Genomic DNA, 20,563 nt, shown 5'->3' on the forward strand with positions numbered 1-20,563 from the left:
TGGCTGTGTTGGGTCTTTGTTAGTGCTCGCGGGCTTTCTCTAGTTGCGGTGAGCAGGGGCTACTCTTTGTTGCGGTGCACAGGCTTCTCACTGCGGTGGCTTCTCTTGTTGCAGAGCATGGGCTCTAGAGCACAGGCTCAGTAGTTGTGGCACATGGGCTTAGTTGCTCCACGGCATGTGGGATCTTCCCGGACCAGGGATCGAACCCATGTCCCCTACAATGGCAAGCGAATTCTTAACCACTGCACCACCAGGGAAGTCCTAGCTGCATCTTATCAGTACTGACATGTCGTACATTCATTTTCTTTTTTTTTTTTCTATTTAATTGAAGCATAGTTGATATACAATGTTGTATTCATTTCTGCTATACAGCAAAGTGATTCAGTTATACATATATATATCTTTTTCTTATATTCTTTTTGACTATGGTTTATCATAGGATATTGAATATAGTTCCCTGTGCTATACAGTAGGACCTTGTTGTTTATCCATTCTATATATAATAGCTTACATCTGCTAACCCCAACCTCCTACTCCATCCCTCCCCCTCCCCCTCCTCCTTAGCAACCACAAGTCTGTTCTGTATGTCTATGAGTCTGTTTCTGTTTCGTAGATAGGTTCATTGGTGTCATATTTTAGATTCCACATATAAGTGACATCATACGGTATTTATCTTTCTCTTTCTGACTTACTTCACTTAGTATGGTAATCTCTAGTTGCATCTATGTTGCTGCAAATGGCATTATTTCCTTCGTTTTTATGGCTAAGTAGTATTCCATTGTATGTATATACCACATCTTCTTTATCCATTCATCTGTCGATGGACATTTAGGTTGCTTCCATGTCTTGGCTATTGTGAATAGTGCTGCTACAAACATAGGGGTACATGTATCTTTTTGAATTATTGTTTTTCTGGATATATTCCCAGGAGTGGAACTGCTGGATCATATGGTAATTCTATTTTTAGTTTTCTGATGTACATTCATTTTCATTCAGTTAATGTATTTTCTTTAATTTCCCTTGAGACTTCTAACCCATCAATTATGTGTTCTTTTTTTTTTTCTGAGATTTTTCTGTTGTCTTGTTATCGCTGACTTCTAGTTGATTCTACCATGGTCAAAGAGCACACTTGTGTGGTTTCAATTATTTAAAGTATGTCGAGGTTTGCTTTATGACCCAGGATATGATATATCTTGATGGATGCTCTATGGACACTTGTGTATTTTGCTGCTGCTGTTGGTTGGAGTGTCCAGTTACTGTCAATTAGATCTTTATGACTGACATTCAACAGATATAACTGTTTCATCTTCAAAAAAAGATAGCTTAATTTCCTTTTTCCCAGTCTGTATACCTTCTGTTTTTTTCCCTTGCCATACTGCAAAAGTTTTACTGTATAATGTTGACGAGGACTAGTGAGAACTAATATCTTTTCCTTGCCTCTGACCCCAGTGTTAAGAAAAACCACTTACCTTCTTGTCCCTCCCCTCAAGTGGGCTGGTAACTTCCCACCTGCCCTTCTCCCCGTGCATGGCTCTGTGATCACCCAGTTTAGTGCTGCCATTTTTCTGGTTGCCACCAGAAACACCATGGTCTGTGCTACCACAGATCCTTTGCGCGAGAACAGCGGGCCATTACCTCCATAGCCTCTAGCTGATGGAGGAGAGGTCCTCCTGTGATAGCAAGCAGGACCATGCAGATGGGTCCTGCTGGGAACCACAGTACCCTCACGATATCCCATGGTGTTGGTCATGATCTGTGGTCCAGAACATAAAGCAATTTCTGGCATATTTTAAAACAGATGAAATTAGAAAAAAAAATTAAATTCTAAGACTTAACTCGAAGAAGCTCCCAGTTTTATGATGGCTGCAAATAGTATACTATATTCATGGATTTGGGTGAATAATTTTTACTTTGTTTCTTTTTACATTTCATACAAATCAACCAAAGATTAAACATATTCAGTGAATCATAGACACATCTAAGGAAGACAACTAAAGGTAGTTTATTCAAATGTACAGTTATTTATGAGACCAAATCCATAAATAATTACTAAGCAACTACTTCATATGAAGCATCCTTGATAGGTTTACATAATAGACTTAAATACAGCTGACAATGCCAATAGAAGAGATACTGCAAGACAATACATAATTAATTGTCAAATTAATTGCATAAAAATTTGCTATATGAGGTCAGCTGAGAAAGATTTCAGGCTCAGGGAAGTAGAATTTTAGTTATACCCTGAAAGTTGACTGTATTAATAATACAATTTGCTTGTCTGTGTATTTCATTTAATCTACAGACAAGAGGTGAGAGTTCCTGAATTTTTTATGCAGCGAAATCACTTTTCTTTCACCCAAAGCTTTCAAATTCCGGGACTAGGAATAGTAAAAGGTGCCAAGAGAAAAAAACTGGATCTCCCGGTACAAACCGCAGAAGGAACTGTTCACAGGTGCATAGCAGCAAAGAGTTTGGAGACTGCTTATGTACCATCCTCTGTTGCACAGGCTGATGACTGGACTAAATGTAAAAAGTGCTCTGCAAACCAGAAAGCGTCGCACAAATAAAAGGCGGTAGTAGGTAGTGTCCATCAGCTAAGGCCGTCAGGTGCTCTGGCCTCCCCTGACGCTGCCTCTCCACCTTGCATGGCCCCCTCCTCTCTCACCAGCTTTCAGTGGCGGTAAGGGTCCTGATCTTCTAGAGGCTGCTTTTCTCATCAGCGTGTTTCTGTGACCCTTTCCACTTTCTGGTTAGCACGTCAGCTCCCAGAGCACTCGGAGGACCAGCCTCCCATTCCACTCTTCATTTCCATCATGGCTTTATTTTCCCCAGCCGGGTGCTCTGGGTGGCTGTGTGCAGCCCAATGAAAGGGATTTCTGCTGTATTTGTTTACAGGTTAACCCCCACTTACTCTCCTATAAACAGTGGAAATGGTAGCATTTCTCCTTAAATTACACGTGTGTGTGTGCTGTGGGGGGAGTGTTTCGACTACATAATAGGTTTCTTATCGATATTTGTTTTGAAAATATTCACTCTTATGAATTCTTACAGCTTGCTATACAGCTTGATATACATAGAGTATAAGGTACAGAGGGGTGAACTTGGCCCGCCTTTATTAAAGAAAAGGGCATGGACCTGCGCAGAGTGTGTGTAGAGAAGCAAGCGGGGAAGGTGGTTCACCGCTGAAGCCGGGGGTGGCGCAGCGGGAAGGCAGGGCTCCCCCGAAGACCCGCCATCAGGACAGCCCCCTGCTCGCCCATGTGCCCGAAGCCAGGCGTCCTGCAACCACCACAGCCACCTCTCCCCAGGAAGCACGTGGAGGTATTCTTCTTTAAAGAGAGTTACTGATGTGTCTGGGGAAAACTAGGGTGGCTAGTGTAGTCACCGGCTCCCAGAGGTAGAATGCTCTCTGCACTGTGAGCAAGGGTGCCCCGGGAAGCCACCTGCCTTCCCCGCCATGGGCACACAGCAACAATGGGTAGCTTCCCTTCAAATTAATATCATTTAAAAAGTAAAGAGAAAATAAATAAGGTTATCACATAACAGACTTCCTGTTTCCCTACTACCTACAAATGGTAACTATGAAGCTATAGAAGAGAAAGAATGGAGACATGAAAAAAATTATAACGTGAAAGCTAGAGACGGACAAGCCTGAGCTCTGTGTAGAGTCAGCACCGTGGACTCCTGTTTTGTAGCGTGAACATCCCGACAGCAAGTCCACGGAGAATGTTCACAAATTCACACACACAAGCTCCATTTAGTAAGCAGTCATCCAAGACACATACCTTTCTAAAGATAACCTTAGAATTAACTTGTGATATTCAAAAATCACAGACAGACACTGTAACACTACAAATATTAACCTTAACACAGAGCGTCGACTTCTGTTGGGTTGGCCAAAAGCTTCATTTGGGTTTTTCCATAAGATGTTATGGAAAAACCCAAACGAACTTCTGGGTCAGCCCAATATTTCGAATTCCACGGACATCCACATAACCTGCTATCTACAACAGTAGCAAAGGAACCACAGGTTTCAAAATATGAATTCTCTAGTTCTATGGGATGCACATTTGACATTTTTTGAAGAAACCTGAAGATTTTGATGTTAGTCATTTTTGTTACAATTAGTTTAAACACTTGCCATAAAATTTAGCCACAGTGATGAATACATGAGAATAATGTGTCATAAATATCAAGTCGAATACAAGATTTCAAACGGAAAATAGGGTGGTTAAGTCACTGCGAATTCAGTGATGCTGCAGGACCAAGCCTGTTTCTGTGAAAATGAGTATCTGCTGGACAAGGTCCTGAGCTGCTGGATGCTACTGCTGGAGCCAGCAGGAGTGGGTCACACAAGGAAGTTTACAGAATGTCAGATCAAATCATGATTCGTGGGCTTCCCTGGTGGCGCAGTGGTTGAGAATCTGCCTGCTAATGCAGGGGACACGGGTTCGAGCCCTGGTCTGGGAGGATCCCACATGCCGCGGAGCAACTAGGCCCGTGAGCCACGACTATTGAGCCTGCGCGTCTGGAGCCTGTGCTCCGCAACAAGAGGCCGCGATAGTGAGAGGCCCGCGCACCGCGATGAAGAGTGGCCCCCGCTTGCCACAACTAGAGAAAGCCCTCGCACAGAAATGAAGACGCAACACAGCAAAAATAAACAAATTAATTAATAAAAACTCCTACCCCCAACATCTTAAAAAACAAAAAACAAAAAACCATGATTCGCGGAACTGCCCTGGCAGTCCAGTGGTTAAGACTCCATGCTTCCACTGCAGGGGGCATGGGTTCAATCCCTGGTCAGGGGACTAAGAACCTGCACGCCACGCGGTGCAGCCAAAAAAAAACCCAAAACCAAAAAACAAAACAAAACATGATTCACTTGGAGGCATCATGAGAAAAGCCTTGCCAAGTGCAAACAGGCAGTAAGAGGAGAGAATGGTGCCACCAGAGTGATGGCCTGAACCTCAATAACAGACTCCCCCAAAGAATGCTGACCATCCTTGGGGGAAGACATCGTCCCACCACCACTGTGGCTGCCACTGAGAAACTATCTGGGCTCCCATCCCACACCAACGAGGATGATCATGCTGAGGATCAAGTCTTACTGGGATACAGCTCAGCCCCATCAGTCTCTGTAAAAGAAAGGCAATCCTGTTCCCACCACCAGACACCAACTCACCTCCCTGCCTCCACAGAAAGAGAGGAAAAGGCCGAGATTTGACCCCTGCTTCATTGCTGTCTTCAGTGAAGAGAAGACTCATAACTGCCTGTGGGAAATATCCAATAGAAGTAGAACTAATGGATAAAACTTAATAAAGAGTATTTCAAAGAGAATCCACTGAAGGTTTAGTCTCCTCTTCTAGTTACAAAGATTTTATATCCAAGATAAAAGTTGTTGCAAAAAAAAAAAAGAAATCTGAATTCTCTTTTTCTCTTTCTCTCTCAACATACATACTGTGTACTGTGGATATAAATACTCCTTCTCTGGCTTTTATCATGAATTCTTGGTTATGGCTACAACAAGGCCACCTTCTCATCTATCGCAAGAAGTAAGGGTAATATAGTTTAGTGAAAACAGCCTAAAATTCCATACCCAAACTGTCCATAATGCATGTGGACAAAATGAAGACAATAACACATGCAATACAGCTGACACTCACTGTCAGACAGTCCAATACTCATCCCAACTCCACTCCCTTTTGCCACCCCCCCAACTGTGAGGGGCGGAGCACATCACATATGACCCAGCTTTAGCTAATGAGATATAAGGGGAAGTCTGCACTTGCTTTCCTAACAAGAGAGACAAATGTGATAGCTCTGCCCTGTCCCCACCTCATCCAGGCTCAACGTGGAAGAATGTACTGTAACCATCAAGATAAAACATCAGAGCATAAAGATTATAAACAGCCTGGGTCCCTAATGGTACTGCTGAATAATTAAATCATTTGCCTCAGAGACCTTAGAGAAAATGACAAACTATTACTTGTTTAGAAAGCAATAGTGAGATTTTTCATTACTTTCAGCTAAAAGCAGTCCAAATGCAAACACTTAAAGCCTGAGAAAAATTACTCCCATACATCAGTTCTTAGGTTGTTATTTGAGGATTTGCCCTAGCAGAACAAAGGAGAAAACTGAGAAAGAGACAGAGGTGGGATCTAGAAAACAGTGGATGCTTCCAGGAGACTGATAAGGAGAAATCCCAGGATGACAGCTTTGGAGCAGGCCCGTTTAGAACAGCCGATTGAAGCAGGCAGTGGAGAGCTGGGAAAGAAGAAACTTTGGGAAGAGGCGTATTCTGAGATTCAATACTACCCTTGCAAATTTAGGAACTGAGGAAATGTTAAAAGATCTAATTCAATAAGAAAAGAGAAAATCTTCAGGAAAATCAAAGAAACAAAAACTGTTATAAAAATGGAAAGCATAGCACCCTATTTAGTCATTCAATGAACAATATTTACATGGTCATAATCAGGGAGTTGAAGTTTAATACTTGTCATATTTTAGAATCAACTCATACACAAAGCTTGGGGACTTAATTATGGTCAGAGACTAGAGAATAATCATAAAAGTGCAGATGACAGAAGTTGGAAAGGTCCAGAGGTAAAAGAAAATCCAAGGAAGCTAAGAACCTAAAGCCAGAGGATAGTACTGATTACTGACGAAACTAGAAATAAAAACGTCAGGGTATTATTTCAAATTGCAAAGGTTACAAAGTATAGGGAATCCAAATGTAGTGACACAACTAAATTGCAGTGGGGAAACAGGAGGGGGCAGTTAGTGACTCACCCTCTTCAATTTCTCTTTAGAATTCGCAATTTAATACAAACAACAAATATGACTTAAAACTATGTAACATGTCTCTTTACTATCAAAGTTCTATATAATTTCTCCAATTCTTTAAATAGAATTTACTAATGGCAACTCTGTTTTTGGTTTATTCAGTAGCAGAAAGCCTGATAACCTAAAATTTATTAATCAAGCAGTAGTAGTATAAGCATATTATTTACATTTATAGAGATACTCATAAAGGAACTAGAAATATAAACAGTTAAAATAGGTTCCCTATAGTAGCAGAGTTTTGGCCAAGGAGGTGTGGGCCAGGGCATATTTCATTCATTATAAACCCTTGGTACTATTTAATTTTTAAAATAATGGCATATACTAATTTAGTAAAAATAAAAATATTTATCTTAAAAAAAAACATGGAAAGCAGAGAGAACTGAAGGCTTTCCTTAGTTTTCAAATCACAAAGCAATATGACACAAGGAAAAATGTAGAGACCATTACTGAGGGACAGATATGCATTTTTCCTGGCTATGATGAAGTTTCAATTGTGTGCAGTAATTTATGCCATGCTTTCACGGAGGCACCTTCTACTTCACCTGCAGTATTCCTTTGAGAATGGAAGTCCAAGAATATGAAAGTTGATAATCCTCTCTTAAAATTTATGTCACTCATATTTGTGTTAATGTTTATTACTTGTAGGCTTTCTAGTCCAGGTAACTATTTTCTTGCATTATATTTAATCATTTTTACCCTCTTTATTTTTTAAACTCTGGCACAAACCATTTTACCCGACAGTTTCTTTCAGTTTCATGTTATCATCTACCCAATAAAAGTGTTAAAATGTATCATAAATTTACAAAGAATCTGGCCAACTGTAGACAGGGAAAGAATTTTTTAAAAGAATAAACCTAAGAGGCCACACAGGATTGCTGCTTCTACAGCAGATAAAAAAATGACTAACATGAACATTAAGATATTAGCTGGGAGCCAATTTTATCATTCTAATTTCCGCTGTTGATGCAAGAGACCAGATGAACAACAGCCAATAATAGTAAGTGTAATGGAAAACCGTAAGACTTATCTGCACTGTAATTAAGAAAAGAATGAAGATAAAAGTCAGAGCTAATTATAAAACATATGGTATAACTTTGCATTGCCATCTATTTACCACTTCAGATAACATATTTTTCATTTATTCTCCTCCATGAGGAATTAGTCAATTAAACACTTCCCTCCTCACCCCAAAAAGATGCATGGAAAACTTTTTTGTCGCATTCAATGAAATGAACAGTTTCTTAGGCTGATTAATCCTTGGCAACATACAGAGAACATTTACAGAACCGACAGAGCAGATACTCCAAGTGCTAGAGCGTAAGAGGGAAATGCTTGTCTTCTGCTGAGAAGGGTGGGAGAGGGACTATATTTAACGTTTGGTGTTTTTTTTTGCAGTACGTGGGCCTCTCACTATTGTGGCCTCTCTCGTTGCGGCGCACAGGCTCCGGACGTGCAGGCTCAGCGGCCATGGCTCACAGGCCCAGCCGCTCTGCGGCATGTGGGATCTTCCCGGACCAGGGCACTAACCAGTGTCCCCTGCATTGGCAGGCAGACTCTCAACCACTGCGCCACTAGGGAAGCCCTATTTAACATGTTTTAATTAACAAAGGCTGATGTATTGGTCTTTCCTTAACCACTCTGAAGCTCATAAGTTGGGGATAAATATCAGGCCGGATTCTTTGGCATTTTTATTTACACATTTTAAATGGAAAACAAAAAAAAATGTTTTTTCAATATTTATTACTTGATGCGAGGAGAAGCAATTACCTCTTGGTGCTTTGAGTTTTTAGCACTCATAAGATAACCTATCCCTTGGATAAACTTAGATGAAATGCCTAAAAGCAAGGTAAACATTTAATGATATAAAACTTGACCTTTCCCTTCTCTTATTCTACAATGCAAATAATAATAATAATAATAATAATAATAATAACAATAACAACTTGTGGCACTGGGATAAAGGGTAATTTATCAGTCACTCTGGTGCAAAGTTCTGCATAAGGGCTTAATTTATAAATATTTTAATTTATAAAATATTTATAAATTAACTGTATGACATGTTAAGTTCTCCCAAGTAGAGTTTCAAATTTTATTGCTGATTATTTCAGCAATATCCTCTGATGAAATGTGAAAAACATAACAATACATTAAAATTGGATAGACACAAAAAGGCTTGAGGAAACATGTACTCAGTGCCATTTCTGTTCCTGAATTGAGAATTTCCTGCACTGCAACCAGTTGGAATTCATGACCCCCTGGAGGTTGCAGAATATTTTTTTCTCACTCTTGTGCAGGCCACAGGATGGAGGCCTCTTAACTGAAAGTGCCTCTTCAATTTCTCTTTAGAAATCACTGTTTAATTCAAACATCAAATATTAATTAAAACAACCAAGTAAAACGTTTCTTCACGATCAGAGCACTACACAGGCTCTCCAGTTCTTTAAATGGAAGGCACCAACGGCAGCTGTAGCTGTTTTGTTTTCTGTATTTAGCGTAGTAGGGGTTTTTTCCAACACAAAAGACAAAAAAATGAGGGCAATAACTAAGATGCGGGTGGAACTGAAGACTGTGCCCAGACACGGGTCCATTTCTCCGAAAATAAATGTGTCTGCTTTATTTTCACATTTATCTCGAAGGCAGAGCCCACTGAAGCACAATTCAACTCTATTAATTTTATCACTTAATTAAAATTCGGATTAAAAATGACGCTGGGTAAGACGAGGTGTAAAAATAAGCCTAAGAGCTTGTCCTGAGTCCTTTCCAAGTTCTTTGTCGTGGACCCCACCACCTTGCACTGAGCACTCTGAGCCTGCCCCACCCAAAGAAACAAAACCACAGCTCCAGGCCAATAGTCCCCCACGGCCACCCCCAGCGCCCAGTGTGTTTAGGGCCTCACCTCCAGCTCCTGCTCCCTCTGCAGGGCGAACTGCTTGAAGGACTTGACAATGAGACCAGCGTTGGAGCAGTCGTAGACGAATATGGAGGGGCTGCCCATCCATGTCTGCAGGTCGTATATAGACAGTGGGATGTACTGAGTGTAGTTCTGGAAAAGAAAACAGTGCATGTTTGTGACTCACACCTGGCAAACTCTGCCTGCTCACCAGCACCTGCACCTCCAAGAGGGTCCCATGCACAGGGCCCGCTGCACAGAGCATTCCTGAGCTGCCGTCTCTACCCACTGTGAACAGCAGCAAGCTAACCTCCCCACGATCTGCCCACATGCTGTTTCATCAGGTAGAACCGGGCGGTGGCACAGTTCAATCCCGAGCTACTCTCCTCCCCTGTTCAGCTCTCACTGCCCCCTGGGAGCGCACTCACTCCACTGAGGGATTTCCCTCCACGTGTCCCACCACGAGGCCTTCACACCCACCCTTCCTCTCCCACCCGCTTGCAGCCAAACCACAGCTTGTTCTTATAAATCCCAAGGCTACACATGCTACTTCACACCATTCCTGCTCACCATTTACTCCGTAACTTCTCTGGGCTTACACAGCAGAACACGCTCCTCGATTATAAAGAAGATGAGCTCAGAAAAGTTGATCGGGTCCTCAAATGTGCATGTTTTCCCTGTTGCCCCTTTAATTTCAGAGCTACCCATAAGCACTTTATCCTCTAGATGATTTAGATCACATTGAAGGAGTACAAATAGATTTGGCTCTGTAATTCTTTTTCCAAATCATAGAACAATAACATATTAGCATGAATCTGCTAAGTGAAATCTTTTTCTGGACACACTGTACTCTTCAGTACTTGAAAACACTCCAGCTATTACTGGTAAACATAGAGAGGAATGGTCCTCATCTCACCAGAGAAATGACTAAAATCCTCACTCAAAGGTAACATTTTAAAGCAATTCTTCTGCATAGAATGCCATCACTTATTTATCCTTCCTCAGGCACCAATAGTTTAAGTAGTGACACTCTAGCAGAAATCAATTCTGTGCACTTACAGTAAAGGTGACTGTGTTTCCTCAAAGCTAAGCCACAAACACTGCCTCTGGTATTGCCAAGAGGATTGTTTCTAATGCAAAGGGGAAAAGGAACAGAAGACAGAAAGACCAAACCAGGCCTGGAGAAGACTGTCATCAAGGTGGTGGCGGCAGAGGCCTTCTTGATATGCACACACGTCACCAGATGCAAGTCCCATCCCAGACGGGGGAGGATGTGCCGACAGCACAGGTGTGGTGGGGCTGCAGACATCTCTATCACGAGGGGACCACCCTCTGCTTACGCTGTGCCATTTCACCTTGCTAAACTGCCATCACCTGGTGTCTTGTTCTTCGTCACTGCACGAGTAAGAGAACACTTGGATATGCTCTCTCTAAGTAAACTCTCACAGAAGGATTCTAAAGACGGCAGTTCTTCCCTAATGAATCTATAAAGGCAGTGCCCAATCAAAATACCATCAGGGGTTTCCTTAATGGAACCTGACAAGCTGATTCTGAAGTTAATGCTGAAGAGAAAGGTATAAGAATAGCACAACACAAAAAAAATTGTAAAGAAGGAATAATGAGTGGGGACTCACGCTAGCAGATATTAAATACACTATAAATCTATGGTAATTACAGGATGGTACTGGGGAAGGCGAGACAAACAAATCAACAGGAGGGAAAGCCCAGAAACAGAGCCACATATATAACTGTAATGAAGGTGGCATTTTAACTCAGTGAAGAAAGAATGAACAATTCAACAAGTGATACTTGTAAAATCCAACTAACCATTCAATATTGCCATCTGAGATTCCATACACAATCGGGACAGATTTTAAAAATAAATACAAAAGCAGAATAAAAGATTTTAAAATTTATTTTGATGTAAGAAAGACCTTCTTAAACATATAGAACCTAGAAACGTTAAAGAAAAATAGAGCAACGTAAAAATTATATAATTCTGAAAAAAACATATACCCGTGACAAGCAAGTTAAGAATAAAGTAGGTACAACATATGTGACGTAGGCTTTATATTTAGAACGTGTGTGTGTATATAAGCTTCTGCTGCAGATCAACAAAGACAAAACAACAAAAACAATATACAATAGGCAAAAGCTTCACACAGGCAATTCACAGAAGAAACATGAATGATCAACAACTATGAAAGTTTCACGCTCTCGATTAATCATGGAAATGCAAATTACAGTGAGAATCATCCACCTACCTATCTTCATCCAGCAAACTGGAAACAAGTTTTAAGTATGAATAATACCCCATGCTGACGACAATGTTCAACAGGGTGCTGGCTTATCGTTGGTGTGAGTATAAATTGAGGAAGCTATTTTTGGAAGGCAATTTGTGTGGTTCTTAAAATTTTTACTGTACATACCTTTGACTTCTAGGTGTCCATCCTATAGAAATACTTGCATTTGTATACAGAAATGTACATAAAAGAATGTATAATACTTTCACTGGTAAAAACCTGTAAGCTGTCTACATGCTACTGTGGAAAAGACTGCCAGTCTAACACCTATTTTTCCCATCTTCATCCTCAATGCAAGTTTAGCTGAGCACAGTTCCCAGTTTCCTTTGCAGCTAAGTCTGATCTTGCAGCCCAATTCTGGCCAATGGGACATGATCAGAAATGTGTCTAAATTATACGTGCCGCCCTCTTTCCCTTCCCGGGAGGAAATGTGAACATGGCAGAAGACATAAGCAGGGGGACAACAGAGCTGTGTGATGGAAGGGGCCTGGGCCCCATGTCATGACGATGCCACAGCAGTCCCAGACGGCCCACAGGGACTATCACAACCAATCTTGGATCCTAATATATCCAATATGAAGGGATCATTAGGCAAAGGGGGCCCCCATACACCCACGTTATGGAACACCATGCAAGGTTATTTATATGCACTGACATGGAGAGATGTCAGAGGCTTGTCATGATTTTAAAAATGCAAGTCTTAGAATCTCACATATAATATCCTGTTTTGTGTGTAAAGCACCACATGCCCAGCACTTAAGCTGAATGAAATGAGGACTCAGCAGAAACGTGCTGAGTGAAAGGTCTTATAAATGGTGCTGAAAGAAGAACACAGGACTGCTAAGGGCTGCTTTCTCTGACTGGGGAGGTGACAGGGGTGTGGGGTGGTAAGAAAGTGTCATATCTATTTCTTTTAAAACTTCTGTTCTCTTGGAACCTTTTAGAATAGAAATTACTTGTATTTTTTTAAAACACAAAATGCACACAACTATTAAAAGGAGGGAGGAAAAGGGTAAGCTCCAGGGTTCACTATAACATACTTTACGTTCGGTCAGTGTTTCATAATGAGCAGGTATTACATGTTATCTGCACAAGTAAAAAGGCTTCAGCACATGCTACATTGGACAGAGCAGGACACAAGCCAGCGCCTCCCCGGGCCCAGCAGGGAAGAGCGCTCCTCTCCGGCCCTCTGCCCAGCAGCCTCCCTCCCCTTGTTCACCTGCAGCCCCCACTGCTACGGGGGAGAAAAGGGCCAAAAGGAACCCTTTAATTGGGCAGGGACACCCTTACACTGAGAGGAGAAAGGATTTTAGCACCAGCCTGGGAAATCATCACATTTTTATATGCCAGCCACACTCTGCTGTTTATCTGCTTCCCACAAGGTTCTAGCTCAGTGAGGAGGGGCCAAATATGGCTGGGGCAGTTCTGACCCCATTCCTGCCACCACGTCATCCAAGTGACTGCTGGGAAAGGGCGATGCTGTCATCTTTGCTGCCTTCTAGGTACAGCCCCAGAAGGCCCCAAAGGCAGCAAAGCAGCACGCAATAAAATATATTTTAACTGTGTTTTGAGGTCTGGCCTTTTGAACTGAAATGTAATTTTTATATTTCCCCCAAATCAAAAGTTACTTTCTAAGTTTCTGAGATACAAAGGTAATTAATGGTGACTCATTAAAATAATAAAGCACTAATCCACCAGGAAACTCGTTAAGGGTTTTCCCTTTCATTCCCTGTGCCACTGGCTGCCACGGAAATGGTTCAAGTGGAGTTGTCAGCCGCCCAGTCCCACTGGAGGGCAGAAGCACCTCCATTTTCTAATGCTTGTCCAAGGGGCAGCATGCAAGGAGCTTTCGGAATTGGTCTTTAGCCTCATGACTTTTAGTTGTGAGAGGGTCTGGCACCTTATACCGTCCACAGGGATGCTCAGCCACAGAAAATGGCTTGGACCCACACCTCCACACCTCCACACCTCCACACCTCCACACAGATGGGCTGCATGGTGGGTGGCAACCTCTGAGCAGCAAGGGCCTCTGTGGCTGAAGTGGAGACACCCCAGCCCTGTGGACGTTTGAGGCTGGTCAGTCAGTGTGGGGCTCATCCCGGGCACTGCATCAGGCTTGGCAGCAGCCCTGCCAACAGCACTTCCCCCTCTCTGCCCAGTTGTGACAACCAAAAAGGTCTCTGGACACTGCCAAATGCACCCTGAGGGGGAGCCTCCCCTGGTGAGAACCAATGCCTTTGAGGAGAGATGATTTCATTTAAAGCAGTAGCTGTATATCTGTAGTTTAGTAAGCCTGTGAAACTTGGAAGTCTGTTTTCCTTAGGGATACAAAATCAACTCTATTAAACCATATTGCGGAAAATGGCCTTTGAGAACGAATCCTTATTGGAACATGAGCAGGTGGATCTCATTTCCCATCTCAGAAGGATCCTGGGGAGTTTGTCAAGCTTCGGGCCAGAATCACGGTCCTGCAAACCTGCAAAGGGAGGCCTGCAGGATGACAGCCCTGGTGCTGCAGCGAGTGAACAGAACAGAAACAACACCTGAAGTGCAACTGTTTCCACCCCGTGCAATTATCCCCGTGTCTTCTAGGCTGAACCAACCTACACAAGCTGGAGAAGTCGAAGTCCCCCACGCACTGAAGGCTGCCAGAAACACTCCACAGCCTTTCAGGCAATGGTTTGGTTTCTCCCCCCACCAAAAACTACGAGCACAGAGAATTCCTAATCAAAGCGTCTCTCCTTTCTCTTGAAAAAACATATTCAAGGCCCTGTTTTCACTTCAAACAAAGAAACAGAAATAGGTTTTAAATAATTTATTCATTACACTCCACTTTATCTGTCAGGTTATATTAAACATCAAAAAAAAAAGCCACATGCTTCATCAGACTGTCATCACAGCTGAGTCAACCACAGAGGCAGCCAAGCACTGAGCCCTGGGACAGGAGCTCGGAGGAAGGGCACTTTGTTCTCCAGGTAAAGCCAGCCAGGTCCTAAGAAGCAACTCTCCATCTCCGAGCAGATTCTAAGTTCAGACGGTCCCTGACCCCCGATGTTTCAACTTATATGAGTTTTTGACTTTACATGGTGCAAAGCGACACGCATTCAGTAGAAACCATACTTTGAACGTTGTTCTTTCCCAGGCTAGCGATATGCAGTCTGATCCTCTCCCATGATGCTGGGCAGTGGCAGCGAGCACAGCCCCCAGTCAGCCCGAAATCATGAGGGTGAACAACTGATACACTTAAAACCATCCTGGACCCAGACAACTGTTCTGTTTCTCACTGTCAGTACAGTATTCAATAAAAATTACATGAGACAGTCAACACTTTATTATAAAATAGTCTCTGTGTTAGATGATTCCACCCAACTGCAGGCTAATGTAAGCGTTCTGGGCATGTTTGAGGTAGGCGAGGCTCAGCTATGATGTTTGGTAGGTTAGGTGTAGCACAGGTGTTTTCAGCTTTTGGCATTTCCAACTATGATGGGTTTATGGGGCATAACCCCACTGTAAGTTGAGGAAGGTCTGTACATCTTCTCCCAAAGAGCTCAGAATGTGAGTCAGAAGTCTTAGCCATAGTAAAATGGCATCCTCCTAAGGGCTTTCCGGTAAAGCCCCCAAGGATGCATGCTTCCTCTGACCTCATAGACAGGAACCACAGGCATATCTGGATGTGTCATCCTGGCTTCCCCTGGACAGTAAGGGCGTCTGCATACAGCTGTCCTCCAAGGAGAGCAGAGGGGCATGGGTAAGCAGAAGATTCATCTTCCTTCTGAAGGAACCGGTATTGGGAGGTGATGGCCCAGAGATGTTAGGTATGGGGCAATGGTACTTGTGAACCAAACACTGCAGGGTTTAAGTCGCAAGCAAACTCCTAGTCTCTTAAAATCCTTAAGGCTGAAGGTTTATTGGCTTTGTTGATACTTTCTCTGCCTTTCCTTTACTACAGTTCAATAATTGTTTACCTTATGAGTAATGCTAAATAAATGTTATTTAAATAATAGAATTTATTGGTTTGGAAAAACTGCATATCACTATCAAATATATGCCTCTTATTCTGATTTAGTATATAGTTCATTACTGAGTCTGTTGAAAGATGGATCATAAAGGTTTTTAAATGTGCTATTATCAAAAAGATGTATTTGTGGGCTTCCCTGGTGGTGCAGTGCTTGAGAGTCTGCCTGCCGATGCAGGGGACGCGGGTTCGTGACCCGGTCCGAGAAGATCCCACATGCCACGGAGTGGCTGGGCCCGTGAGCCATGGCTGCTCAGCCTGCGCGTCCAGAGCCTGTGCTCCGAGACGGGAGAGGCCACAACAGTGAGAGGCCCGCGTACTGCAAAAAAAACAAAAAACAAACAAACAAACAAAAAAAAAGATTTGTGATTTTTTAAAAGCAATATTTGTGCCAGACCACATTTAACATTTGTTGTAATTGTTACTTTATCCATATTGAGAATACAGCAGTTGTCCCCCTCTCCAAAAAAAGCTGTTAATTTTATTGTAAACTTGACCTTTCTAGCATTTTTGTGTTTGCTTGCAATAGCTGAAGACCATCAGTAAAAATTCTCTTTCTTCAGGAGAAGTGATAGAAAACTTTGGGCTATCTCTTTATAAGAGCTTTAAAGTTTTAAAAAAATATTGTTTTCTTGATGCTGAGACATAAAACCTTAGACCATATCTTAACTGACTTCTCAGATGTCCTATATTTGAAAACCAGATTTATGGAGGAAGAATTCTCAAATGAGAGTGCATCAGAATGGCCTAGAGGGCTCGTTAAAACGCAGAAATCTGGGCCCCTCCCCAGAATAGGCTTCCATAAGTCTTGGATGGGGTCTGATAATCTGCATGTGTTATAAATTCCAAGAATACTGCTGCTACTGGTCTGGGACCTGTACTTTGAGAACCCCTGGTGCAGACAGTGCAAATGTTGATGGAAACAGAGAACATTCACTTTCCAGTTTTGGTGTAAACTGTACTTCCTATGCATCATGAAGAACACTTCCCTTTTTCCATCTATGATTTAACACTTTACATATAGTGATCAGGAAACACTGTGATGATAAGATGATACTTAAATAAAAATATCCATTCACCCATGAGTCAACATGTAAGAAGGTTTTTAACTGTGAATTCAATTTCTTTGAATGATCTAGGGCTATTCAGATTTTCTATTTCATTTTGGGTCGCTTCAGCTGTATTTTAAAAGGTATTTTGCATCTAATTTAAGTTACTAAATGTATTGGTATAACATTATTAACATTCCCTATCTTTTCAATGTCTATAGGATATGTGGCGATATCCCCTTTCATTCCTAAATGTTGACTGTATCTTCTTTTTTCTTGCTACCTAGCCAAAGACTTGTTAATTTCACAGATGTTTTCCAAAAATCAAATTTTAGCTTTGTTAACTTTCTCTACCACCTGTTCTCTATTTTACTGATTTGTGCTCTTTATCACTTCTTCCTTCTACTTCCTTTGAGTTTAAGTTGCTCAACATTTCCTAGTTTCTTAAGGTAGATATTTAGATTTTTATTTTAAGCTTTTCTTCCCTTCTGTATAAGGATTTAATAAAGCTATACATTTTTATACAAGCACTGCTTTAGCTGTATCCTACAAATTTTAACAAGTCGTCTTTTCATTATTGTTTAGTTTGAATTATTTTTATTATCCCTTGTGATACCTTTTTTCATACATGTGTCATTTAATTTCCAAATATTTGAGGATTTTCCAGCTAGCCTACAATTTCAGATTCTGTGGCCGGAGAATAGACTCTGAATGATTTCAATCCTTCAAACTTTATTATGACATTTCTGTGACCCAGCACAGGCCTTTCTTAGTGAGCGGTCCACCTGCCCGGGACAATGTGTGTTCTGTGGGCGTTGGGTGCAGGGTTCTGTTAACTGAGTCAGAGTGACTGACAGTCTTTTTTTTTTTTTTTTTGCGGTACACAGGCCTCTCACTGCTGTGGCCTCTCCTGCTGCGGAGCACAGGCTCCGGACACGCAGGCTCAGCGGCCATGGCCCATGGGCCCAGCCGCTCCGTGGCATGTGGGATCTTCCCGGACCGGGGCATGAACCCGTGTCCCCTGCATTGGCAGGCGGACTCTCAACCACTGCGCCACCAGGGAAGCCCTGATAGTCTTTTATAATAGTAACTGATTTTTTTTTTTTTAGAAAAATATAATATACCATGACTGGAGTTTTCCTTGTGAGAAAGTTTTTAATTATCAATTTTATCTTCAATTTTAACACCAGTTTTAACCTATCAATAACTGCCAGATGATTACTCAAATATCCAACTAGGATTATGGATGTGTTTCTTTCTCTCATTGGCCCTTGTAATCTTGCTTTATGTATCTTTAACTCTCCTATTAGCCGTCTACACATTATGTCTCTCTTCATCTGTGACAAAACTCCTTGTCTTGAAGTCTATTTTCTAATTAGTAATATGTCCACTCCAGCTCTCTTTCAACTAGTATTTCATGATACACCTTTTTACATTCAACTTTTATGTGTCTTTGTATTTAAAGTGCATCTCTTGCTGACAGCACAAAGTTTGATTTTGCTTTTTATCCAGTCTGATATAAACTCATGAAAAAAACAAAGAATGGGGGGCATTTTAGAGGATAACTGGTCTGGACTCTCCAAAAAGTCAGTGCCCACTCTTCAGAGAATGGAAACACAAATAACAGAATGGGAGGAAATATTTTAAAAACGAATTTCTGATAAAGGACTTGTACCCAAATATTAAAAGAACTCTTAAAACTGAGTAAGAAAACAAATAACCCCATTTAAAAGGGGGCAAAAGATATGGAAACCCCACCAAAGAAAATATATAGATGGCAAATAAGCATATGAAAAGATGCTCAACATCGTATGTCATTAAGGAATTGCAAATTAAAATGCGATACCACTGTGCACCTAATTAGAATGGCTAAAATCCAAAACACGAGCAACAACAAATGCTGAGGACGATGTGGAGCAACAGGAGCTCCCATTCGTTGCTGGTGGGAATGCAACCTACAGAGCCACTTTGGAACAGAGTTTGGCAATTTCTTAGAAAGCTAAACATACCAGCTGGTCTAGCAATGGCTCTCTTAGGTATTTACCCAAATGAGAAGAAATCATGTCTATACAAAAATCTGCACAAAAGTTTAGAACAGCATTATTCACAATTGCCAAAAACTGGAAGCAACCAAGATGTCCTTCACTAGTGGAATGTTTTTCAGCGGTAAAAAGAAAATGAGCTATCTAGACATGAAGAAACCTTGAATGCATAAGCCTAATTGAAAAAAAAAAACAGTTTTAAAGCACTATATACTATATGGTTCTAACTATATGACACTCTGGAAAAGGTAAAATTATAGAGACAGTGAAAATATCAGTGGTTGCCAAGGGTTGGGGAGGACAGGCAGAAAGGGAGATATAGGTGGAGCACAGGATTTTAGGGCAGTGAAACTATCCAATATACTATAATGGTGGATACATGATATTATGTATTTGGCAAAACCGACAGAACTGTACAAAACGAAGAATAAACACTAGTATAAACTATGGACTCTAGTTAGTAATAATGTATCAATACTGGATCATCAATTGTAACAAATATACCACACCGAGGAAAGGTGTAGGCCAGGTAGGGAGTGAGAATACAACTGACCCTTGAACAACACGCGTTTGAACTACGCAGCTCTACTTATAAGCAGATTTTTTTTCCACTAAATACATACAGGACTACATGATCCTCAGTGGGTTTGATCTGGGGATCTGGAACTGTGAATATGATGGGCCAACTAAGTGACTTGAGCATCCACAGATTTTGGTATCTGCAGTGGGTCCCGGAACCATTCCCTTGTGAAGACCAAGGGACGACTGTATGTGGAAATTCTGTACTTTTTAATTTTTCTAAAAACTAAAACTGCTGTAAAAAAAAATAATGCCTATTTTTTAAAAAAAAGACTGACATGTAACTATGATAACTTACTACAAGAAGACAATAAAATAACCTCACTAAAAAAATGTCAATGTCAATAAAGAAAAAAGGCAAAGAGCAATTTCTTTTTCTATATATTCGAGGAGACTGAGAAAGATGACTAACAGTTCAATGCAATGCACGAACCTGGGCTGGATCCTGAATGCAAAACCAAATCAACAAACATAAAATGCTTACAATCACACATTTTTGAGGCAGTGGGAGATTTTGATTATGGGCTTCGTATTAAATGATATTATAGAGTTGATGTTAAATTTCTTGAGCAATTTAAGGGTATTATAGTTATGTACTAAAATGTCCTTGTTTTTAGTGTCATGATATCTGTAACTTTCAAATGGCTAAGGTAAAAAATATTTAGCTATACAGAGATATAAAGCAAATGTGGCAAAGTGTTAACTGATGAATACAGGTGAAAAGTATAAAAGTATTCATTCTATTGTTCTTTCAATCCTTCTGGAGGAGGGAAAGTTAAATGTTGATTCTTTGAAAAGACTAATGAAATATACAGAAACCTCTGGTAAGAGTGATCAACAAG

The 20,563-nt window shown here is 41.2% G+C and overlaps 1 protein-coding gene across 2 annotated transcripts in view; it reads right to left on the bottom strand.

Moving 5' to 3' along the window:
• The window catches only part of RPTOR (regulatory associated protein of MTOR complex 1), a 342,733-nt gene that overhangs the window by 158,158 nt on the left and 164,012 nt on the right, over positions 1–20,563 (bottom strand). For both annotated transcript variants that reach the window (XM_060081126.1, XM_060081127.1), the window contains exon 5: positions 9,740–9,886. In XM_060081126.1, the coding sequence (XP_059937109.1) occupies positions 9,740–9,886 (147 nt within the window). The remainder of the gene's footprint in view (positions 1–9,739; positions 9,887–20,563) is intronic.

Source organism: Mesoplodon densirostris, chromosome 18, assembly GCF_025265405.1.
Source record: "Mesoplodon densirostris isolate mMesDen1 chromosome 18, mMesDen1 primary haplotype, whole genome shotgun sequence".
NCBI lineage: Eukaryota > Metazoa > Chordata > Mammalia > Artiodactyla > Ziphiidae > Mesoplodon > Mesoplodon densirostris.